The sequence below is a fragment of the Scomber japonicus genome, chromosome 6 (genome assembly GCF_027409825.1).
Source record: "Scomber japonicus isolate fScoJap1 chromosome 6, fScoJap1.pri, whole genome shotgun sequence".
Lineage (NCBI taxonomy): Eukaryota > Metazoa > Chordata > Actinopteri > Scombriformes > Scombridae > Scomber > Scomber japonicus.
This window is the reverse complement of record NC_070583.1, coordinates 25,025,114-25,050,206: the sequence shown is the minus strand read 5'-3', so window position 1 is coordinate 25,050,206 and position 25,093 is coordinate 25,025,114. Positions and strand designations below refer to the sequence as shown.

The 25,093-nt window shown below is 39.1% G+C and overlaps 3 protein-coding genes across 3 annotated transcripts in view; all 3 read right to left on the bottom strand.

Moving 5' to 3' along the window:
- Positions 1–5,477: 5,477 nt before the first annotated feature.
- Positions 5,478–9,551, bottom strand: LOC128359904 (extracellular calcium-sensing receptor-like). Its single transcript, XM_053320219.1, has 11 exons — positions 9,307–9,551; positions 8,798–9,036; positions 8,598–8,680; positions 8,280–8,459; positions 7,972–8,160; positions 7,291–7,848; positions 6,966–7,175; positions 6,746–6,869; positions 6,448–6,641; positions 6,004–6,285; positions 5,478–5,900 (listed from the first exon to the last, which is right to left on the bottom strand). The coding sequence occupies exons 1-11, from the start codon at positions 9,549–9,551 to the stop codon at positions 5,478–5,480; spliced, it is 2,727 nt and encodes a 908-aa protein (XP_053176194.1).
- A 3,607-nt stretch (positions 9,552–13,158) lies between these two features.
- On the bottom strand, positions 13,159–17,243 carry LOC128359903 (extracellular calcium-sensing receptor-like). Its single transcript, XM_053320218.1, has 11 exons — positions 16,999–17,243; positions 16,490–16,728; positions 16,290–16,372; positions 15,970–16,149; positions 15,663–15,851; positions 14,985–15,542; positions 14,659–14,868; positions 14,424–14,547; positions 14,126–14,319; positions 13,681–13,962; positions 13,159–13,581 (listed from the first exon to the last, which is right to left on the bottom strand). The coding sequence occupies exons 1-11, from the start codon at positions 17,241–17,243 to the stop codon at positions 13,159–13,161; spliced, it is 2,727 nt and encodes a 908-aa protein (XP_053176193.1).
- Positions 17,244–18,161: 918 nt separating this feature from the next.
- Positions 18,162–25,093, bottom strand: part of plch1 (phospholipase C, eta 1) — a 34,319-nt gene continuing 27,387 nt past the window's right edge. Inside the window, exons 18-22 of the mRNA XM_053321454.1 lie at positions 24,549–24,695; positions 24,093–24,172; positions 23,883–23,942; positions 23,002–23,380; positions 18,162–22,131 (exon numbers count right to left, since the gene is read on the bottom strand). Coding sequence (XP_053177429.1) covers positions 19,412–22,131; positions 23,002–23,380; positions 23,883–23,942; positions 24,093–24,172; positions 24,549–24,695 — 3,386 coding nt within the window. The 3' untranslated portion in view covers positions 18,162–19,411. The remainder of the gene's footprint in view (positions 22,132–23,001; positions 23,381–23,882; positions 23,943–24,092; positions 24,173–24,548; positions 24,696–25,093) is intronic.

Genomic DNA, 25,093 nt, shown 5'->3' with positions numbered 1-25,093 from the left:
GGATGCAGTTGTTCTGGACATTTAACACATAAACACATTACTATTAACTCAATGTTAGAATATGCATGGACCAACAGTGCAACAAATTCAGTTTGTGTAAAATATAATTCACATCAAACCTCCCAATGGGGTGCAATAAGTTCAGAGAAAATTATGCAGTACCTCATAGACAACATTCAACAGTTCCTGTTACCAAAGACAAAAGTTCCATTAAAGTGCTAAATGTAAGATCATAGTCTCAAGTCAGCATCCTGCAGAGAGAAAATTCATTAAACAGAATCATGATTCACCTAAGCTCAAATCACGTTAAATTGTTACATCTGGTCAGTATCTTGACTATAACATACACCTAACTATGCTCAAGTGACGTGTTGATGTGAGTATTTATAATAGTTGTAAAGCCTTTGAGTAGGAAGAAAAACTGATGACACAAGCACACTACCTGAAATTATTCCTCTCTAGAGTGATGGTGGAAAAACAACACAATGCTAGCAGGTGATTAGCATGTAGGAAGTTAGCAGTGATGTGTGTGTATGTGTTTGCAGTATGCTTCCTATGAATTCAATAATATTTCACTAATTCAAATGACCCAAGATCACTTAAAATAAGCAAGTGAGGCGTTTTGGTAAGCTTCTTAACTCTACATTGTAAAAGCAAATAGTATACCATAGTAGAAATAATGTGGTACATTTTTTAGATTTGAACCAAAATGTTGAATTTACTATCATTGGTTAATTAGTGTGATAATAAAGGTACTAGCTCCAATACTATTATTTTGATGAACTTACTCAGAGTCTAAGTTGTCACTTGAAATGATGATAATATTTTCTTTGTTTAGGCTGGAGATGGAGCTGGTGACTTGGCTGGAAGGAATAGGGCCCAACTCTGAATTTCCCACACTTTGAATTTCAAAGAGCAGTCATTCTGGAGGGATGATTCATGTTAAATAATGTGTGAAATCTGCCAAAAGTCCTATGTGTCTTATTTGGCTTATTCTATGTTCTGAACTTGGACTATCCAAAGTGTGTTGGTTGAGTGTGATAGTGCTGACTTTAGTGTGATAGTACCTGCTGTTAAAAACAAATGTTGTACTTTAATTTGAAAACTGAACGTTACAATTCTAATGTTGTGAGGTATTACACACAATCTACACCACTGATTGAAGTTATTATTGTTTTTAAATTGTTGTTGACTAATCCCGTTGTCTTACTGCACTGCCTACTGCAGTCCACAAGCAGATAAAGAGACATGTATATACAGTATTTATATGCACAAAGATGCAAACTTGTTGCTGTCGCCAAATTGGGTCTCATTAAATTAAATTAAAGAGTACAGTCTAGACCTGCTCCATGTGAAAACTGCCTTGAGATAACTTCTGTTGTAATTTGGTGCTATATGGAATTGAACAACAAAGTTAATTAAGTTGAAGGTATGGTGTAATGCCACATACAAGAATCTTTGACAATTTTTACTAAGCTGTATTGTCTCTGATACTTCTGAGGATTCATGTATTTTGATTGAGCCATGAAACTTTTTTTTTTTTCTTAATATTTTTTCGGCAAAGGACTTCCGGCTAGGATTTGAACCGGGGCCAGCTGTGTATGTGGCATGCGCTCTAACCACTCAACCACCTGCGTGCCCTGTGCCATGAAACTTAACAAAATGTGACAGTTTAGCCCAGAACTAGTATGGGGAATTTAATACCCAGAGCAACAGGTGTGCTATTATTTGTCAGCTCTATTATAGTAATTTCATGAGCAATTACCTCCCATTATGCATAAGGTGGCATATGGGGAAAGAGGAGGCCATGTTTGTGACTTTCAATAAATATGTTGTAATGTTACATTGTTGCTATGTAACATTTTGAGTACAACAACAAATGAACATAGAATTTGATGAAATCAAATATTTCAATATTTTATTGCATTGGTAAGTAAATGCTCACACTTTGATGAGCAACAATAGAAAGAAACAAGAATGGACACTGAAACAATAAAAAAAACATGCAGCTTTGCCACTCTCCCTTCTTTACCAGGTATGGATGTCTCTCTGTTTTTTTCATTAAGTTATACAAAATACAAAATATATCACAATTATAATAATAATATAATAATAAAATAAAAAAACAACCAGAACAAACCAATCTAGGAACCCATTTAGAGAGAACCAAAGTTCCCAAGTACATTAACACATTAAGCAGAATATAGACAATACACTGCCAGACTAGAAAGACCACCCACTACTGAATAGTGGACATTTCATACAGGGAATTAATGCTGTCAGATCCATTATATGTTTGATTACATTTGATGTTTCGCCTACAGACTGTATCCTTTTCTAGAAGTAACCCAGAATAAGATTTATTTGACTGCTATAAATTAAACTGAATTCTCTGAGAATATAAGAATGAACAATGGCAAGTATTTATTTCCTTGATCAACTGGTTTTTGGTGTAACCAAACATTATCAAGAATTACACTTGATCCTTAATCTCATTTTAGGTCATGGTCAGGGCCATAGTGTGAGCAAAGACCTTGAGCTCTGACTTAAAGTCAGAATTCACTTCTTTTTCCCCACAGTGAAAATCATTTGAACGTTTTATTTGTAATATACCGTCCTCCTGGCCCGTATGCCCAATTTTTATCTGACTTCTCAGAGTTTGTATCAAATTTAGTCCTCAGTACTGATAAAGTAATTATAGTAGGCGACTTTAACATTCATGTGGATGTTGATAATGACAGCCTTAACACTGCATTTATTGCATTATTGGATTCAATTGGCTTCAATTGGCTTCTCTCAAAATGTGAATGAACCCACTCACTGTTATAACCACACCCTTGACCTTGTTCTGATATGGTATTGAAGTTGAACATTTAATAGTTTTCCCTCATAATCCTTCTTTATCAGACCATTATTCAATAACGTTTGAATTTCCATTACTGGACTATACGCCGTTAGACAAACATGTTCTTACTAGATGTCTGTCTGATGGCGTTGTCACTAAATTTAAAGAAATAATTCCATCAATACTGAACTCAATGCCATGTCTCAATACAACAGAGATGACTTATTCTGACTTTAGTTCCAACCAGATTGACTGTGTGGTTGATAGTGCTGCAGATTTACTGAGAATAAATGAACTCCATCACCCCTCTAAAAAAGAAGGTAATTTAACAACAGAGAACAGCTCCATAGTATAATTCCCAAACTAGACAACAAAAGCAAACTTCAAGAAAATTAGAATATGGCGTTCCACTAAATTAGAAGAATCTCACTTAGCCTGGCAAGACAGTCTTAAAACATATAAGAAGGCCCTCCGTAACGCCAGAGTTGCTTATTACTCATCACCAATAGAGGAGAACAAAAATAGTCCAAGGTTTCTTTTCAGTACTTTGGCTAAACTGACAAAGAGCCACAATACTACTGATCCATGTATTCCTTTAACTCTCAGTAGTGATGACTTCATGAGTTTCTTGAACTAATAGGGACAAAATCAATCACCTCCCGCCCTCAATAAGCATTGATTTATCCTCTAACACAGGATATCTAGAAATTGCTGTCAAACCTGATATTTATTTACACTGTTTTTCTACAGTCAACCTTATAGAATTAACTTCAATGATTACTTCATCCAAGTCTCCCCGATTCCAACTAGATTGCTCAAGGAAGTATTTCCCTCAGTTAGCACTTCCTTATTAGATATGATTAATCTGTCTTTGGTGACAGGTTATGTACCACAGTCCTTTAAGGTAGCAGTAATTAAACCACTTCTTAAAAAGCCTACTCTTGATTCAGAGGTTCTAGCCAACTATAGACCTATATCTAACCTCCCCTTTCCCTCCAATATCCTTGAGAAATCAGTCGCCAATCAGCTGTGTAACTTTCTACATAACAGCTTATTTGAGGATTTTCAGTCTGGATTTAGAGCTCATCATAGCACAGAGACCGCACTAGTAAAAGTGACAGAGCAATTGGCATCAGATGGAATGGGCAGTTTTAAACAGATGTGTTGTGAGTTGTGATTTGAAATGGGGGAATGAATCGATGTTTCTGAGTTGGGGTGGTAATGAATTCCAGAGACGGGGAGCAGAGTGGCTGAATGCTCTGCTCCCTATAGTGGTAAGACGGGCGAAGGGGACAGACAGGTGTATGGAGGAAGAGGATCTGAGGGAGCAGGAGGGAGTGGGAACATGGAGGAGGTCAGACAGATACGGGGGGTTGAGGTTGTGGATGGCCTTGAATGTTACCAGAAGGACTTTGAATTGAATCCAGAACTGAACTGGGAGCCAGTCTAGCTGTTGGAGGACAGGAGTGATATGGTGGATGGAGGGGGTTCGAGTAATGATACGGGCAGCTGAGTTCTGGACCAGTTGAAGTTTTGTGAGGGAGGCCGAAGAGGAGAGAGTTGCAATAATTCAGACAGGAAGTGACGAAGCTGTGGACAAGGATGGCGGGAGAGTGGACGAAGTTTAGTAGAGAGGTAGATCTGGGCGTCATCAGCGTAACAGTGGAAGTGAATGTTAAATTTGTGGAAGATATTGCCGAGGGGAAGGAGGTAGATGATGAAGAGGAGGGGCCCCAGGACAGAGCCCTGGGGCATACCAGTAGTGACGGAGGAGGGGATGGATTTATATGGTTGTTATATGGAATGTGCAGTTTATGCAAAATAGTGTCCATGCTGCTGTGTCAACCTCTGTAATCACCATCATCATCATCATCATCACTTCTTTAAGTGATGAGTATATTAACTCTTGATAGGATAATGGGTTGCAGATTTGTTTTTAAATATCTCTCAGAAAATATTGTGATTTTTTCCTCTATTAACTATTGTGATGAGTCATTCTGAAATCCTCTTTATATAATAGCAATTATTCTTGTTTAAATATGCAGTACTTGAAAAATGGGACATATAACCCATTGTGAAAGTACATAATTTTTATTATTTACTTTGAATTCATGCATGTATGTAATATAAGAAAACTACACAAAAAACTACATAATATTTTATGAATAAATTAGCAGAATTAATTTTTGTTTAAATAGTTTGTTCTCAGACAAACTCAATGTGACTCTTCTTGAGATGAGGAACAATATTCAATTTGAATGTTTGCACTGGATTCAAAACAGTATGACTGCATAATAGATCAAGCATATTAATACAAAACAAAGCAAAGCAGCATTTTATTGATATATGTATTTTACTTCAATGGTTATTGGTTGACATTATATTTATATTCAATAACGTCTGGAACAGCAGAAATCTTCTTTTTTTTATGAAAGCCACAACTACAATATGTGTGGCTGAGACATTTTTAACTTTGTACATTATACAACCAAGGACATTAACAATTGGTTTGGATGAAAGGAAGTGATATAAAAAACACACATGTGCCTGTCTGAGGCAACATAGATCTTTTACTATTGTCCACCAAACAAATATCTTAAAGCGTCCTATGCTAACATTCAAGCCAGAAACATTATCTTGCCATCAGGTGTTTTTTAGTGTTTTTCTCAGGCCTCAAAAGAATGATGAAACATTTGGGGGCAAAAATACAGAACAATAATCCATAGCTTGAGGCCAGGATTGCAAAAATCTCCACAGCGACTACATATTTCCCAGGTGAACTAATATAAGCAGGGACAAATGCCACCCAGACAGCACAGAAGATCAGCATGCTGAAAGTGATCAGTTTGGCCTCATTGAAGTTATCAGGGAGTTTCCTTGCAAGAAAGGCCAACATGAGGCAGGTGCAGGCAAGCAGCCCAATGTAACCCAGAACCACAGAGAAGCCCACCACAGAGGTCATGGCACACTCCAGGGTGACCTTTGACCCTTGAAAACCCAGATCACTTTGAGGCACAGGGGGACTGAGGGATAGCCATATGACACAGATGATAACCTTTATGAAAATGAAACACATTCTAATATTATTTAATATCAAGTGAGATTATTGCCATACGTCACAAAATGTAATAATGTAACAGATAAAACAATATTCACACCTGTATACAGGTGAAGAGGAAGACACTTCCTCTCTGTTGGCCTGGACCAAACCACTTCATCAAGGCTTCAGCACCAGGTCGAGCTGAGCGGAAAACAGCCAGAACCACTAAGGTCTTGACCAGGAGGCATGAAACACAAAGTACAAAGCTGATCCCAAATGCTGCTTGCTGGAAACGACAAGACCAGACTGATGGACGACCAATGAACACCAGTGAGCACAGGAAGCAGAGTTTCAGTGACAGAAGAAGCAGGAAGCTCAGTTCTGAATTGTTGGCTCGTACCTTCAGGCAAATCAGATTAACAGGCAAAGATGTGGGCGCATAAGCAATACAACAATTTGTTTTTCCATTTTCCAAGAAAAAATTATGGAAAAAAGAAATGTGAAAAATTTGAATGCTGAATGCATCCAATAAAATGTCTGATACATTACTCTGGGTTATTACCATGGGTGTTTGACGGTATGACAGAAAAATCACAAAGATAATTATTGTCACAAAAACACCAGACACAGCTGCTGTAGTCAGAGTAATGCCCAAGGTCTCATTAAAGGAAAGAAAGTCCAGCTGGCGAAGGATGCAGGCAGTTTGGTTAGCATTGGACCAAAACTCTGATGGACAACGCTCACAGTGAAGGGAACCTAGGAGAGGAAAACAGAGGAGGGAGAGAAGGAAAATAAAACAGAAAGGTGAAAATTCATGTTTCAAACATGTTTTTAAAATTCTTTTAACATAATCTCCTTACCCGTTTTATTACTAATCTCTCCTTCAGCACATGGGATACAATCAAAGCAGCAGACAGGTTCCCCTTTCCTGTTGGCCTTTCGGGTACCTGGGGGGCAGCTCTCACTGCACACTGAAATTGGCACCTACACAAAAAGCCAAATCATATCATCAAGTGAATCTTGTGAATTGGCAATGACATTTATGTTAATATATTATTAGCCTTAAGAAAATATGTTGACCTGATTGGATCCTGTGCTCCACTGAATAGCTGACTCATTAAGGTGCAGATCAAACTCATCTACACGACCAATCAAAACCAGTTTTAATGGCCCCTCAGGAGTTGTCTGCCAGTTGACCAGGTCATACATGGCTGGAATGTCAGCCCCTTGGAAATAAAACATTTCTCCCTGTGGAGTGGTGACGTTCACTTTGTTCAAGTACTGTAACAGCTGTGAAATCATGAAAAGTTGCAGAAATTTTTAAAGAAAGAAAACAGCATTTGAAAATGTAATTTTCAATCTTCACAAACATCTAGAGCTATCAGTCAGACATAACCATATTTACCTCTATGGGTGTGACATGTTTTGGAGAGGAGCAGGTAGAGCTGTTGCTTCTATGAGGGTTATCTCTGTTGGGGCAGGAAAGAAGGCTGTGAAGGGCGTGGGCCGCTGCATAAACAGCAAGGTAGACATTGTATGCCACTCTTAACTGGGAGGTGTCAGTAAGGACATGCTGCATGCCCTCCAGGGACTCTGTCCCATTGCAGGTTGGTAGTGAGTCTTTCTGAAGGGACCTCTTTTCAGGGGATGAAGAGGAAACATTTGATGGATAGTCAAACCTTGTTTTCAGTGATGAAGAAGAATATGAGGAGGAAGGTGTTGCATGTGACTGTGTAGCTCCAGGGCTGCATGAAAACTCTTTTTCCCAAAAATATCTTAAGAATTCATCATTGGGACGATGATTTGGGTGCAAACTTTTGAGATAATTTTCAAATCCTGGTATAGTCGAACTTCGAATGGCCACACCAAGAACTCCATTTGCCACCTCAGAAATGGTAAGATCTTGGAGAAGATCACTGCTGGTGCTCCAAGCCTCACTGGCCAGAAATTGTCTGTCAGTCACCTATAGTAAGAGGACACTGAAATAAATTACAGAAAAACAGCTAGAGTTTTGATGTTACAAAATACATGGATTTGTTTGATGATGAACCCTTTGTCTATACAAATGTCCATGCCAGTTACTCACGTTTCTCTTGGCCAGTTCAGTAAATAGTTTCTTTACATCTATATACCAGCAAAAAATCAGAATCACCCTTGCAGTCGAAGCTTGAATTGTGTTTGCTGCATGTCTGGCATCACGTTCATTAGTTTCTCTATCGACAGTCTCTATGAATTCCAAACACACCCCTTTCCCTCGAATCTCTTCCTGAAATATCTGAAATATAGAAAGTAAAACAACAAATATGTACATACATATATATTGTTTGTTCCATATATTAAGAAGGTAGATGAGAGACTTTTTCCAGGAAATTTACAACATAACAAAAAGCAAACCTGTATTGCCCCTTGACCATAATCATTGTTTGCTATAACTGCCCCAATCCAAGTCCAGTTGAAGCGTATGGCCAGTCGTGCAATGGCTCGGGCTTGGTAAGTATCACTGGGGATTGTTCTGAAGAAGTTAGGAAACTTGAGCCTGTCACTAAGACAGGGGCAGCTCGCTAAGTAGCTTATCTGAGGGAAAGACACAAAACTATTATTTTGACACTTCTCTTCTTGTACTGATACTTTCATGAACATCTTGTCAATGCTTAATAAAAAAGGTTAATCAAAGTTTTTATTTCCTGGGGTAGTGAAACTCACAATAGGTACAGAGAGAGGCCCCAGTATCCTTGACTGTATTATGGCTGTTGAGGATGTGGCAGCACCAATGAGCAATGGAACAGGCTGACCACCTGATGATAGTGTTAGATATAGTGTTAAATAATGACAATGTTTTGTACCTCAGTCATCTCAGTTGTTGTTTGTACAAAGCAGATTTTAACTGTATACTCATTTATATTGAGTCATACCTGTTGTTTCTCCAAGTTGTTCATGAGCTGCAGATTGAGACATAGGGGCTGTTAAGTTGCAGCTGTGTGTGTCTCCTCCAACCAGTGACAGTGCAGCTTGCATAGCCCAGGGGTATCGGCTACAGCTATCAAGTATACGGTAGCCCAGCTTCACTCCTGGTAGCAGGGTGGTGTTGCGGTTGATTTCATCCACCGCAAACGTCATAGCATACACATATTTTAATGTTAGTAGATCTAAACTAAGATCACAGGAGATGGAAGAAATTAACTACAATATCAATCAATTAAATATAAAAAATAGTCATGGACGGGATTATTAATTCAAAAAGGGTCCAAACATTTCATGCATGCAAGCTTAAATCTTTTGAGACACTATCTCAGATATACTGGATTTTTTTCTTTCTAAAGAATAATGTACCTCATAAAAGATACAGACAATCTGCTGTCATAATATGAACATAATAACCACCAAACATACTGTAACAATACAAGTTGTGATCAGGTTTTACCCAGTGCAAGGTTTATACTGTGGCAGTCTGGTGAAGCCCTGCTCCAAAGCTGAGGGTACGTAATACAGATTAAGGAGTCCACCGATAATCACATCTCCTTCCTGGGAGAGGCCCTTGTTGCTCGGTGTACCCCACCGAGAACACAGTATCGCCTTTACCACCTGCAGCCCTGTCTGTCTGCCCAGCACATTGAGAAGCAGCAGCAAGGGAACCCACTGAGTGAGGAGCCAGTGAAACCAAGACATGGATGCAGTTGTTCTGGACATTTAACACATAAACACATTACTATTAACTCAATGTTAGAATATGCATGAACCAACAGTGCAACAAATTCAGTTTGTGTAACATATAATTCACATCAAACCTCCCAATGGGGTGCAATAAGTTCAGAGAAAATGATGCAGTACCTCATAGACAACATTCAACAGTTCCTGTTACCAAAGACAAAAGTTCCATTAAAGTGCTAAATGTAAGATCTAGTCTCAAGTCAGCATCCTGCAGAGAGAAAATTCATTAAACAGAATCATGATTCACCTAAGCTCAAATCACGTTAAATTGTTACGTCTGGTCAGTATCTTGACTATAACATACACCTAACTATGCACACATTAATTGTTGATGTGAGTATTTATAATAGTTGTAAAGCCTTTGAGTAGGAAGAAAAAACTGATGACACAAGCACACTACCTGAAATTATTCCTCTCCAGAGTGATGGTGGAAAAACAACACAATGCTAGCAAGTGATTAGCATGTAGGAAGTTAGCAGTGATGTGTATGTATGTGTTTGCAGTATGCTTCCTATGAATTCAATAATATTTCACTAATTCGAATGACCCAAGATCACTTAAAATAAGCAAGTGAGGCGTTTTGGTAAGCTTCTTAACTCTACATTGTAAAAGCAAATAGTATACCATAGTAGAAATAATGTGGTACATTTTTTAGATTTGAACCAAAATGTTGAATTTGTTGGTTAATTAGTGTGATAATAAAGGTACTAGCTCCAATACTATTATTTTGATGAACTTACTCAGAGAGTCTAAGTTGTCACTTGAAATGATGATAATAATATTTTCTTTGTTTAGGCTGAAGATGGAGCTGGTGACTTGGCTGGAAGGAATAGGGCCCAACTCTGAATTTCCTACACTTTGAATTTCAAAGAGCAGTCATTCTGGAGGGATGATTCATGTTAAATAATGTGTGAAATCTGCCAAAAGTCCTATGTGTCTTATTTGGCTTATTCTATGTTCTGAACTTGGACTATAGAAAGTGTGTTGTTTGAGTGTGATAGTGCTGACTTGAGTGCGATAGTACTTGATGTTAAAAACAAATGTTGTACTTTAATTTGAAAACTGAACGTTACAATTCTAATGTTGTGAGGCATTAAACACAATCTACACCACTAATTGAAGTTGTTATTGTTTTTAAATTGTTGTTGACTGATCCCGTTGTCTTACTGCACTGCCTACTGCAGTCCACAAGCAGATAAAGAGACATGTATATACAGTATTTATATGCACAAAGATGCAAACATTACAATGGTTTCTCCAACTCCTCCATGATGACACCACTTGGCTCTCTGCAGATTGGATTAGATGGACCATAGCTTAAATTTGTAGATTTAATATGTATTGAGTTAAATAGCATTTAGGAAATCCACACGACTTTGTACTCTCAACCTGACCGGTCACCTCGAGCCCAATTCTGCTTGAGGTGTCTTCCCCTTAAAGGGGAGCTTTTCCTTGTTGCTGTCGCCAAATTGTTGTAATTTGGTGCTATATGGAATTGAACAACAAAGTGAATTAAGTTGAAGGTATGGTGTAATGCCACATACAAGAATCTTTGACAGTCTTTACTAAGATAACTGAAGAAGTAAACTTAAGTAATATGATTATGTTAGAATTTACAGTGTAGTCTTTATATGTCTCTGATACTTCTGAGGATTCATGTATTGTGATTGAGCCATGAAACTTTTTTTTTTTCTTAAGATTTTTTCGGCAAAGGACTTCTGGCTAGGATTTGAACCAGGGTCAGCTGTGTATGTGGCATGCGCTCCAACCACTCGACCACCTGCGTGCCCTGTGCCATGAAACTTAACAAAGTGTGACAGTTTAGCCCAGAACTAGTACGGGGAATTTAATACCCAGAGCAACAGGTGTGCTATTATTTGTCAGCTCTATTATAGTAATTTCATGAGCAATTACCTCCCATTATGCATAAGGTGGCATATGGGGAAAGAGGAGGCCATGTTTGTGACTTTCAATAAATATGTTGTAATGTTACATTGTTGCTATGTAACATTTTGAGCACAACAACAAATGAACATAGAATTTGTTGAAATCAAATATTTCAATATTTTATTGCATTGGTAAGTAAATGCTCACACTTTGATGAACAATAGAAAGAAACAAGAATGGACACTGAAACAATAAAAAAAAACATGCAGCTTTGCCACTCTCCCTTCTTTGCCAGGTATGGATGTCTCTCTGTTTTTTTTCATTAAGTTATACAAAATACAAAATATATTATAATACAATTATAATAATAATATAATAATAAAATAAAAAAACAACCAGAACAAACCAATCTAGGAACCCATTTAGAGAGAACCAAAGTTCCCAAGTACATTAACACATTAAGCAGAATATAGACAATACACTGCCAGACTAGAAAGACCACCCACTACTGAATAGTGGACATTTCATACAGGGAATTAATGCTGTCAGATCCATTATATGTTTGATTACATTTGATGTTTCACCTACAGACTGTATCCTTTTCTAGAAGTAACCCAGAATAAGATTTATTTGACTGCTGTTAAACCTGATATTTATTTAGACTGTTTTTCTACAGTCGACGACGAAGGTTTAGTAGAGCGGTAGAGCTGGACGTCATCAGCGTAACAGTGGAAGTGAATGTTAAATTTGTGGAAGATATTGCCGAGGGGAAGGAGGTAGATGATGAAGAGGAGGGGAAGTGACGGAGGAGGGGATGGATTTAAAGGACTTGAGTCATTAGTGGTTGTTATATGGAATGTGCAGTTTACGCAAAATAGTGTCCATGCTGTCAACCTCTGTAATCACCATCATCATCATCACTTCTTTAAGTAATGAGTATATTAACTCTTGATAGGATAATGGGTTGCAGATTTGTTTTTAAATATCTCTCAGAAAATATTGTGATTTTTTCTTCTATTAACTATTGTGATGAGTCATTCTGAAATCCTCTTTATGTAATAGCAATTATTCTTGTTTAAATATGCAGTACTTGAAAAATGGGACATATAACCCATTGTGAAAGTACAGAATCTTTATTATTTACTTTGAATTCATGCATGTATGTAATATAAGAAAACTACACCTAACCCTAACCCTACATAATCTTTTGTGAATAAATTAGCAGAATTTATTTTTGTTTAAATAGTTTGTTCTCAGACAAACTCAATGTGACTCTCCTTGAGATGAGGAACAATATTTAATTTGAATGTTTGCACTGGATTCAAAACAGTATGACTGCATAATAGATCAAGCATATACAAAACAAAGCAAAGCAGCATTTTATTGATATATGTATTTTACTTTAATGGTTATTGGTTAACATTATATTTATATTCAATAACGTCTGGAACAGCAGAAATCTTCTTTTTTTTCTGAAAGCCATAACTATAATATGTGTGGCTGAGACATTTTTAACTTTGTACTTTATACAACTAAGGACATTAACAATCAGTTTGGATGAAAGGAAGTGATATAACAAACACACATGTGCTTGTTGCTGAGGCAACATAGATCTTTTACTATTGTCCACCAAACAAATATCTTAAAGCGTCCTATGCTAACATTCAAGCCAGAAACATTATCTTGCCATCAGGTGTTTTTTAGTGTTTTTCTCAGGCCTCAAAAGAATGATGAAACATTTGGGGGCAAAAATACAGAACAATAATCCATAGCTTGAGGCCAGGATTGCAAAAATCTCCACAGCGACTACATATTTCCCAGGAGAACTAATATAAGCAGGAACAAATGCCACCCAGACAGCACAGAAGATCAGCATGCTGAAAGTGATCAGTTTGGCCTCATTAAAGTTATCGGGGAGTTTCCTTGCAAGAAAGGCCAAGATGAGGCAGGTGCATGCAAGCAGCCCAATGTAACCCAGAACCACAGAGAAGCCCACCACAGAGGTCATGGCACACTCCAGGGTGACCTTTGATCCTTGAAAACCCAGATCACTTTGGGGCACAGGGGGACTGAGGGACAGCCATATGACACAGATGATAACCTTTATGAAAAAATTATTCCAATATTATTGAATGTCAAGTGTAGTTATTGATATATGTCACAAAATGTAATACTGTAACAGATAAAACAATATTCACACCTGTATACAGGTGAAGAGGAAGACACTTCCTCTCTGTTGGCCTGGACCAAACCACTTCATCAAGGCTTCAGCACCAGGTCGAGCTGAGCGGAAAACAGCCAGAACCACTAAGGTCTTGACCAGGAGGCAAGAAACACAAAGTACAAAGCTGATCCCAAATGCTGCTTGCTGGAAACGACAAGACCAGGCTGATGGACGACCAATGAACACCAGTGAGCACAGGAAGCAGAGTTTCAGCGACAGAAGAAGAAGGAAGCTCAGTTCTGAATTGTTGGCTCGTACCTTGACACAAATCAGATTAACAGGCAAAGATGTGGGCGCATAAGCAATACAACAATTTGTTTTTCCATTTTCCAAGAAAAAATAATGGAAGAAAAGAAATGTGAAAAATTTGAATGCTGAATGCATCTAATAAAATGTCTGATACATTACTCTGGGTTATTACCATGGGTGTTTGACGGTATGACAGAAAAATCACAAAGACAATTATTGTCACAAAAACACCAGACACAGCTGCTGTAGTCAGAGTAATGCCCAAGGTCTCATTAAAGGAAAGAAAGTCCAGCTGGCGAAGGATGCAGGCAGTTTGGTTAGCATTGGACCAAAACTCTGATGGACAACGCTCACAGTGAAGGGAACCTAGGAGAGGAAAACAGAGGAGGGAGAGAAGGAAAATAAAACAGAAAGGTGAAAATTCATGTTTCAAACATGTTTTTAAAATTCTTTTAACATAATCTCCTTACCCGTTTTATTACTAATCTCTCCTTCAGCACATGGGATACAATCAAAGCAGCAGACAGGTTCCCCTTTCCTGTTGGCCTTTCGGGTACCTGGTGGGCAGCTCTCACTGCACACTGAAATTGGCACCTACACAAAAAGCCAAATCATGTCATCAAGTGAATCTTGTGAATTGACAACACCATTTATTTCAACTGCAAATATGTAATTATCCTTAACACAATATGTTGATCTGACTACCTGACTGGATCCTGTGCTCCACTGAATAGCTGACTCATTAAGGTGCAGATCAAACTCATCTACACGACCAACCAAAACCAATTTTAATGGCCCCTCAGGAGTTGTCTGCCAGTTGACCAGGTCATACATGGCTGGAATGTCAGCCCCTTGGAAATAAAACATTTCTCCCTGTGGAGTGGTGACGTTCACTTTGTTCAAGTGCTGTAACAGCTGTGAAATCATGAAAAGTTGAAGAAAATTTTTAAAGAAAAAAAATAGTATTTGAAAATGTAATTTTCAATCTTCACAAACATCTAGAGCTATCAGTCAGACATAACCATATTTACCTCTATGGGTGTGACATGTTTTGGAGAGGAGCAAATGGAACTGTTGTTTCTATGAGGGTTATCTCTGTTGGGGCAGGAAAGAAGGCTGTGAAGGGCGTGGGCCGCTGCATAAACAGCAAGGTAGACATTATATGCCACTCTTAACTGGGAGGTGTCAGTAAAGACATGCTGCATGCCCTCCAGGGACTCTGTCCCATTGCAGGTTGGTAGTGAGTCTTTCTGAAGGGACCTCTTTTCAGGGGATGAAGAGGAAACATTTGATGGATAGTCAAACCTTGTTTTCAGTGGTGAAGAAGAATATGAGGAGGAAGGTGTTGCATGTGACTGTGTAGCTCCAGGGCTGCATGAAAACTCTTTTTCCCAAAAATATCTTAAGAATTCATCGTTGGGACGATGATTTGGGTGCAAAGTTTTGAGATAATTTTCAAATCCAGGTATAGTCGAACTTCGAATGGCCACACCAAGAACTCCATTTGCCACCTCAGAAATGGTAAGATCTTGGAGAAGATCACTGCTGGTGCTCCAAGCCTCACTGGCCAGAAATTGTCTGTCAGTCACCTATAGTAAGAGGACACTGAAATAAATTACAGAAAAAACAGAGTTTTGATGTTACAAAATACATGGATTTGTTTGATGATGAACCCTTTGTCTATATAAATGTCCATGCCAGTTACTCACATTTCTCTTGGCCAGTTCAAGAAATAGTTTCTTTACATCTATATACCAGCAAAAAATCAGAATCACCCTTGCAGTCGAAGCTTGAATTGTGTTTGCTGCATGTCTGGCATCACGTTCAATAGTTTCTCTGCTGAAAGTCTCTATGAATTCCAAACACACCCCTTTCCCTCGAATCTCTTCCTGAAATATCTGAAATATAGAAAGTAAAACAACAAATATGTACATACATATGTATTGTTTGTTCTATACATAAAGAAGGTAGATGAGATATTTTTTCATGCAATTTACAACATAACAAAAAGCAGACCTGTATTGCCCCTTGACCATAATCATTATTTTCTATAACTGCCCCAATCCAAGTCCAGTTGAAGCGTATGGCCAGTCGTGCGATGGCTCGGGCTTGGTAAGTATCACTGGGGATTGTTCTGAAGAAGTTAGGAAACTTGAGCCTGTCACTAAGACAGGGGCAGCTCGCTAAGTAGCTTATCTGAGGGAAAGACACAAAACTATTATTTTGACACTTCTCTTCTTGTACTGATACTTTTTTCATGAAAATCTTGTCAATGCTTAATAAAAAAGGTTAATCAAAGTTTTATTTCCTGGGGCAGTGAAACTCACGATAGGTACAGAGAGAGGCCCCAGGATCCTTGACTGTATTATGGCTGTTGAGGATGTGGCAGCACCAATGAGCAGCGCAACAGGCTGACCACCTGATGATAGTGTTAGATATAGTGTTAAATAATGACAATGTTTTGTACCTCAATCATCTCAGTTATTGTTTGTACAAAGCAGATTTTAATTGTATACTAATTTATATAGAGTAATACCTGTTTTTTCTCCAAGTTGTTCATGAGCTGCAGATTGAGACATAGAGGCTGTTAAGTTGCAGCTGTGTGTGTCTCCTCCAACCAGTGACAGTGCAGCTTGCATAGCCCAGGGGTATCGGCTACAGCTATCAAGTATACGGTAGCCCAGCTTCACTCCTGGTAGCAGGGTGGTGTTACGGTTGATTTCATCCACCGCAAACGTCATAGCATACACATATTTTAATGCTAGTAGATCTAAACTAAGATCACAGGAGATGGAAGAAATTAACTACAATATCAACCAGTTAAATATAAAAAATAGTCATGAACGGGATTATTAATTCAAAAAGGGTCCAAACATTTCATGCATGCAAGCTTAAATCTTTTGAGACACTATCTCAGATATACTGGATTTTTTTCTTTCTAAAGAATAATGTACCTCATAAAAGATACAGACAATCTGCTGTCATAATATGAACATAATAACCACCAAACATACTGTAACAATACAAGTTGTGATCAGGTTTTACCCAGTGCAAGGTTTATACTGTGGCAGTTTGGTGAAGCCCTGCTCCAAAGCTGAGGGTACGTAATACAGATTAAGGAGTCCACCGATAATCACATCTCCTTCCTGGGAGAGGCCCTTGTTGCTCGGTGTACCCCACCGAGAACACAGTATCGCCTTTACCACCTGCAGCCCTGTCTGTCTGCCCAGCACATTGAGAAGCAGCAGCAAGGGAACCCACTGAGTGAGGAGCCAGTGAAACCAAGACATGGATGCAGTTGTTCTGGATATTCAACACATAAACACATTACTATTAACTCAATGTTAGAATATGCATGAACCAACAGTGCAATAAATTCAGTTTGTGTAAAATATAATTCACATCAAACCTCCCAATGGGGTGCAATAAGTTCAGAGAAAATGATGCAGTACCTCATAGACAACATTCAACAGTTCCTGTTACCAAAGACAAAAGTTCCATTAAAGTGCTAAATGTAAGATCATAGTCTCAAGTCAGCATCCTGCAGAGAGAAAATTCATTAAACAGAATCATGATTCACCTAAGCTCAAATCACGTTAAATTGTTACATCTGGTCAGTATCTTGACTATAACATACACCTAACTATGCACAAATTAATTGTTGATGTGAGTATTTATGATAGTTGTAAAGCCTTTGAGTAGGAAGAAAAAACAGATGACACAAGCACACTACCTGAAATTATTCCTCTCTAGAGTGATGGTGGAAAAACAACACAATGCTCGCAAGTGATTAGCGTGTATGAAGTTAGCAGTGATGTGTATGTATGTGTTTATAGCTTGCTTCCTATGAATACAATTGTGTTTCAATAATTCAAATGACCTAAGATCACTTAAAGTAAGCAAATGAGGAGTTTAGGTAAGCTTCTTACAGCCTCTACATTGTAAAAGCAATAGTTTGAATGGCTCAAGGTCACTTAAGATAGGTATGTGAAGTGAGTTTGGGGAAGCTGCTTAACTCTAATCTTAATGTGTATCTTAATGTGGATTTTTGTATTGCGATTGATTCATAAAACTTATCAGTCTAGCCTGGAGGTAGTACGGGGAATTTAATACCCAGAGCAACAGGTGTGCTATTATTTGTCAGCTCTATTATAGTATTTTCATGAGCAATTACCTCCCATTATGCATATGGTGGCATATGGGGAAAGTGGAGGCCATGTTTGTGACTTTCAATAAATATGTTGCAATGTTACACTGTTGCTATCCAACATTTTGACTATAACAAGAAATAAACATTGAATTTGTTGAAATCAAATATTTCAATATTTTATTGCATTGGTAGGAAAATGCTCACACTCTTCCGATGAGCAACAATAGAAAGAAAAAAGAATGGACTGAAACAATAAAAAAAAAACCTGCAGCTTTGCCACCCTCCCTTCCTAAGCCTGTATAGATATCACTCTGTTTTTGTTCAATTACCGTAAGTTATACAAAATAAAACAACCAGAACCAACAAGATATTATTTTTGCAGTCTGTATCAAAGCAATTATAAAAATAAAATGCTTTAAATTCCAAATTTATCATTTGCAATCAATTTTTCAAAGTCTACAAATCATAGAGAGCAGTAAGTCCAAGCACAGAAGTTTACTGTATTGCAATATAGGCCTACATCCTCTGTTGTTTCCAATGCAACTACTGTATTTGGTCTGTGCAAATGTTGTTGGGCAATGCAACATCTATTGTATAAATTGGTGCATAGTCATGCTTGACATGTTCACAGGTAACATGCACAAAAACATAAATGTACAGTTAGAACTGGTTCTCAATTAAAACCCATCTCAGATTAAAAACAATGACAGGAATATTTACACACAACACAAATAAAGAAATACCACTGAAAAGAGAAGGAAGACTTACATTTGACCTTTGAAAAGATGAACTCCATCTATTAAAATTAGCTGTTTGATTATTCTACACATCCAAATGATACAAAGAAAGACATTTCCTCTCTGCTTAAACTTCAATCCTTCTTTTTTTGCTTCATAGTCAATGTACACAGTTTGGACAGTACACCACAGGGACAAAGATAATCAGTATCTATACAGTATCAGTCTAGGAAGCCATTTGGAGGGAACCAAAATTCCCAAGTACATTTACACATGAAGCATAATATAGACAATACACTGCCAGACCAAATAGACCACCCACTACTGAATAGGGGACATTTCATACATGGAATTCATGCTGTCAGATCCATTATATGTTTGATTATATGTGATGTTTCACTTATATCGACTGTATCTTATCTTGAAATAAGTTATGAATTAAACTGAATTCTTTGAGAATATAGGAATGAACAATGGCAAGTATTTACTTCTTTGATCATCTGGCTTTTGGTGTAACCAAACATTATCAAGAATCACTCTTCCTTAATCTCATTTTAGGTTATGGTCAGGGCTATAGTCTGAGCAAAAAGTAGACCTCAGGCTCTGACGGAAAGTGGGATGAATCTGCGGGTGGAAGAGAGTCATCTGTATAGTAACGGTCTCCATAGTGGTCCCCATTTCCATAACGTAATGATGTACAAGCTCCTTCAGGAAGTCCCCTGTCCTCCAGCTGGCCAAGATAACCTGCTATGTAAGAGCCAGTAGAGTGTCTGTTAGCTGGTGGATTCTGTGAGGCTGATTTATTCCTCAATACAACCCCACCAATGCTGGAAGTACTACTCCCTACTACACCCGGCCGAGGCTTTAGAGCCTCTTGCTGTCTTTCACGTGCACGACTGTTGATGTGACGCACTCGGCTTTGGCTCCGAGAGGATAGGCGACGCGTAAGGAGTGGAGGGGAATCATCTATATTCCTGGGAGCAGAGGGTACTTTGCTTGTTGTCTGTGGGTGTTCCAGTGGGAATTTTGTGTCCTGACACAACTGAGGAGGCTGAAGCCTTACTTTTTCACTGTCATCCCCCTCCAGACTGACCAGTTTACGTAGCTGTTCTGTAAGTGGATCACAAGACTGTGATTGGAAAGTTACTTCCCCCATGGTACCCATCCTCTTTTGTTTCCTCATATGTGGAGTGATGAAACTACGGCTAATGATGTGGTATTTGCTCTGGAAGTTGCATGATATATCCTCAGAGGTCAGGTCTCCCAGGGACTTGGACTTACATGGGCTGGGGGCTGTGGAATCTATGGTACCAGGCGGGGGATGGGTTGAAGGCCCTAATTTGGATTGTAGAGAAACTTTGGTTTCAGGCTTTGACTGGTGCCCAGTATTAATGAGGGAAACATTTTGGGTCCATGACTGCTTTGGGTTTGTGTTGTATGATTGTGTTTGACTTTGGCTTTGTCGTTGTGTGTTTCCAGGAGCTGGAATTTCCAATGACAGTGTAATGCAGTCATAGTCCAGGTGGCTGTACACTGTATCAAAGTCTGAGGAAGGGGAATATAGGCCTCTGCCTCCACTGGCAGATTGGCCAGGGAGACTTTCAGAAGAGGAGAACCCATTGTGGAAACACCTTTCTTGCTCCCTCTCTATTTGTCTATACCCTTGTCTATCTTGATGAGATCTGTTTAAGATCTGGCCATAGCTCCTTTGTTGTGTATAGGACATATTGAAGTCTCTATTGTTAAAAGCCTCAGGATTGCCTTGAGGGATGGGATAGCTGTTCTGACGCAGTGGGCTGGGGTTGGAAGATCTAGAGTCAAAGGGTCTGTGGAAGGGAGAAAGCCAGGAGTTGGACTGATGTTGGAGATGGTTGGACAGTGGATAGGACGGTTGATTAATTGGGGAGGGACACTGTGAAAATGGTATACTGGGTGCATATGATGGGTACTGTTGTTGAGGATGATGGTATGACATAGGCTGTTTTTGTTGGGAGTTTTTGGGAGTGGACTCATTGCCTTGGTAAATAGCATGGCGTTTAGTGGGACTTGTGAGCCTTTCCCATGGGTGGCCTTGTCTCGGCAAGGTCAGCACCATTTCCAAAGGATCCTCATCAACATTTATCTCCACTTCTGCCAAAGCATGCTCAGCTGAGTCATGGTAAAACTGCAAACAATCAATGTTTACAGAGGAGCCCATATGCCTTTTAGAAGTACCCTTCTCTAGCTCTAGTACTGGTGCTGGTGGATCATACACCTCCTCATACACACTCTCCTCTGCCTCCCCAACTTCTTCACTTCCACACTTGTTTCTGTGCATACCATCCCAGCCCACATTGTGTCCTTTCCCTAAACCCTGAACCACCTTCGCTGGAGAGGAGCCCAAGCTGTTTGAGGGTGTACCATCCATAGTGTCTGCCTGAACATGGGTTTTCTTCAGGTTGTACACTGATACAGGCAACAGTACCTCCTCATCCAGAATGGTGTACACCTCCTCAAGCTCAGTGGTTTCTGGGCTCGAAAGAAGGGCAGGAGCAGGCAGGTCTGTCTGACAAATCTTATGTGGTGAATGGATTTCATGGTTTACATTATTTGTTGTTTGAGCTAACATTTGGGGACTTATCAGGTGTTTCTTACTAGCAGATGCTGTGTTGGTCTTCAGAGGAGACTTAAAATCGTGCAGCGCTTTAGGGGTGGTAGGCCTAAAGTTTGAGTTATGAGAAGGGGTATGATCATGGGTTAATGTGAAATTATTTTGGTCAACAGTGCTTTCAAACTGACCAATCAGAGCAGAAATAGAGCCACGTGTGTCTTGCTCATTGCCTAAGGACACGGCATCAATGAGTCTGGAGATGGTGCTGTCATGCAAAGAGCTGGGACTCTTCAGATCACAGTCCATACTGATAGGGGAAATAGGGGTCACAGAGGAAGGGGCAGAGGAGGAGGAGACTGAAGGTGCAACTGTGAATGTTGTGCTGTTTGATGACGTTTCTGGTTTATCTGGTCTTATCTGTTTGCTTGTGGAAGGTGAGCTGAAACTATTTCTTTCTGTCTCTATGAAGATCATCTTTGCTTTGTTGACTTTATTGCCTTCTGACTGGTAATTGACATAGTCTTCTTCACTTCTTACTTCTCCTCCACCAATGACCATATAAGAAGCCTCCTCTGATTGGTCAAGTTCATTATTTTTGTTGATGCATGTTTTAGAAGGGGAAGAGATGCTTTGTTCAATAGGAGTTGATGATTTGATGAGAAGATCCACAGATGATCTGGGCCTGTCGAAGGGGAACGTTCCTATGGACACAGATTATTCAACATATAGATTAATAAAGAAAGGACTCATAAAAATATAACTTAATGTAGAACAACCAGCCAACCAACAATCAAATGACAACAATTAACACTCGAGCCAATACAAGGCAATAGCGATACACAGACAAATGGATCACCAAGTACGACTGTGAAGGGGAAGCTGGAAAATGAGGCTGTGGAAGTTTTTTTAAAAAAAAGGAGGAATCCATGTATGCGAACATCAGAATAGGAAAGAGATGGTCAAATGGGATTGGTTTGGTCAGATGGGATCAAATGACACAGCAATATATTTCTCAGACCACTTCCGAACAAAATACACTGGGTGGACGTAATACTGGTATGTTTTTGAACAATGCAACCTTCAGACAATAGGTATTTTGGATTACCTGCAGGAATATCCTAGTCAGTTCTCTACTATAAAGAAGCACAACAAATGAAGATGGGACAGAAAAGGCATGTTTAGGTATCATGGTGAGTAGGTTTTAGTCTGTCAGTTCATATGGTTAGTGCACAAGTTTTTTTTAGATAGTTGTAGCAGAACAAGTACGCAAAGGGGTGAAATTACAGACATGAAAAGCAATTTAAGTCAAAATGTGGCTTTAAGAAATGTGAACTCCATTAATTTCAACACAAAATCAGTGGCACTTTTGTAATACAGTTTTTAAGAATTACATGGATTGTTATAATTAATGTCACACATCACTATGGCTTGTTTTGTTTTGGTACTAGATAATGAATCACAAATCTTACAAAGTTCTAATGCAAACTAAACGGAATGGATGTAATTTGGGTGTAATTTGCATAGTTCCAAAATATGTTTTTTTTTTTCTAGGATGACATTAAAATACCCACCAATGACAGTGTCTGCACCCATTTCAAGCTGTTCCTTGTCCGAGGAGCAGAGGGATAGCTGCCCTTGCAGAAGCCTGTCTAACGGCATGGAGATAGGTCTGTGGGTGAGGGGGGCCCGGGGTTGGTAACGCTTTTCCACCACTCTTTCCTTCCCTGACATGTCCTCTCCTACTGCACCTGTGCCATTCTTGTGGCTTGATATCGAGGCCACTGACTCTGATAGTGCCATCTTGGTTTTCTTCCGACCCTTTGCTGGGGCACTGGCTGTGCGCCGCAGGAAGTGATCACTGATGGAGCGTTTCCGAAGGCCACCGGTTGTATCCACAGAGGATTTGGAAGAGCGGTTAAACAAACTCCGGATACCTCGCAGCTGATTACCCTGTAGACAGGAAGAGCAGAACAGCAAGGAAAAAAGAAGTGAAAAAATGTATCAGCAAAGACGGTGAAATCTGTTATGGACTAAATATAACTTTTCACAAATTAAACTTTGAAGTTAAAGTGTTAATTTGCATTGAAAAAATGAATAAGATATGCCATCTATTGAACTCAGTTTACAGTTTACAATTGCATGCTTTTACATGTATTGCCTTTAGATGGCATCCTTACCCCTTCAGTTATCACAATGTGTAAGTGGCCATTGTGGATTATGCAGGCAAGTTTACATTGCAAATTATTCCATCTTTGTTGACAGTTATATCACAACAGTAGAAAGAAATGTAATCTGAATGACAAAATGGCTTCATAAGTAAACTGTATGACTCAGTGGTTTCATGTCACACACAAACAAGTCAGAGCAAATACAACTGAAGACAAACTGCACTTTTGCACTCATGCATTACAGTTTCATGCAGAATCACACAGAGCCTAGGCCACCAGGATACCTTATTAGCACCTAGAAAGTGCATTATGGTAAAGCTGGGGTTCAGGACTAGAGGGCTCCACTAGAAAGACAAAGAATTGAAGAAGCATAGCCTCAACAGATTGATACTTTGAAAAAAGAACATGTTTTTTTCAGTTTACCTCCAAAATATATTCTCAAGAGATTCCCGGGGAGATCACTACAGTGAACACCTGGAAAATATAGCACTCACCTTCCCATAGACATCATGCACTGACACATGCACAAAGATGGAAGCCTCCGTCAGTCCCTCCAAGTAAACATGTCTGTAACCTGTTGTTAGAGATGAAAGGAGAAAGCATGTAACTGAGAGAATGAGTGGTAGAAGAAAGATAATAGCTGTCATCAGGCTGGTGATTGTGTAGTAGGGGCCTGAGGAAGGGCATCAGGGAGTCAGGGACAACTCTGATGGATGTGGACAACAAAAATAACCTCCAACCACCTTTCACTTTACAAATCAAACAAATCATGGTTCACTAGACAAATGATAATGTGTCCCATAACCATAGCACTGCTAAAGCCATCAGGGAATTATGTGTTTAAGAGTGAGTGTGTATTGGTGAGTCTGTCCATCTATTTGTGTTAAATAGCAGTACTATAATAGTTTTTTTCAAATATAGCTGATATAGTTGATGAATTCTGCACAGACCAGGCATCAGGCTGCTGAAGGCAACAGTCCGTTGACCAATAAAGTCCCGTCCAATAGGGTCATGGTCCCAGACGAGGAAGCGCACCAAAGCTACCTCAGCCATGTGGAGCGTGAAAGACAAGGTCTCTTCCCATACTGGATTAAAACCTGAGGAAAATATACAAATATCATATATGCTCATCAGGATGTGCTTCATCAATATGTCCATCAAACACAGATGTAAATCATGCAAGACTGAAATGTAAATCTGATGAATTGTAAAATATGTTGGTAGTAGTGGTGTGTCAGATAATAGTATTTCATGGATCAATGCCCCGCACAGTAATCTTATAATACTGTTGAGCTCTGATGGCTCCATAACCTTCCCCAGGGGAGGCTTTTCCCCTCCCCCTGATGGGTGCCCTCATCTATGGAGACATGTTAGCAAACCCCTCTGTTCTGCTTCCTTCATGCCTCTAATTAATTAATCTGACTTTTGATCCCAGCAGCGCTCCATAACCAAAAGTGTGCAGCATCTGTGGCTAGAGCATTGTTTGATATCCAGT

Coding starts and splice junctions, on each gene's coding strand:
- LOC128359904 (XM_053320219.1), bottom strand. CDS start 9,551: ATGTCTTGGTTTCACTGGCTCCTCACTCAGTGGGTTCCCTTGCTGCTG. Junction 6,286..6,447: donor CATACCGTCAAACACCCATG/GTAATAACCCAG, acceptor ATTTGCCTGAAG/GTACGAGCCAACAATTCAGA. Junction 5,901..6,003: donor TCCTCTTCACCTGTATACAG/GTGTGAATATTG, acceptor ATTTTCATAAAG/GTTATCATCTGTGTCATATG.
- LOC128359903 (XM_053320218.1), bottom strand. CDS start 17,243: ATGTCTTGGTTTCACTGGCTCCTCACTCAGTGGGTTCCCTTGCTGCTG. Junction 15,852..15,969: donor ATGGTCAAGGGGCAATACAG/GTCTGCTTTTTG, acceptor TCTATATTTCAG/ATATTTCAGGAAGAGATTCG. Junction 14,320..14,423: donor AGAGATTAGTAATAAAACGG/GTAAGGAGATTA, acceptor TTCCTCTCCTAG/GTTCCCTTCACTGTGAGCGT.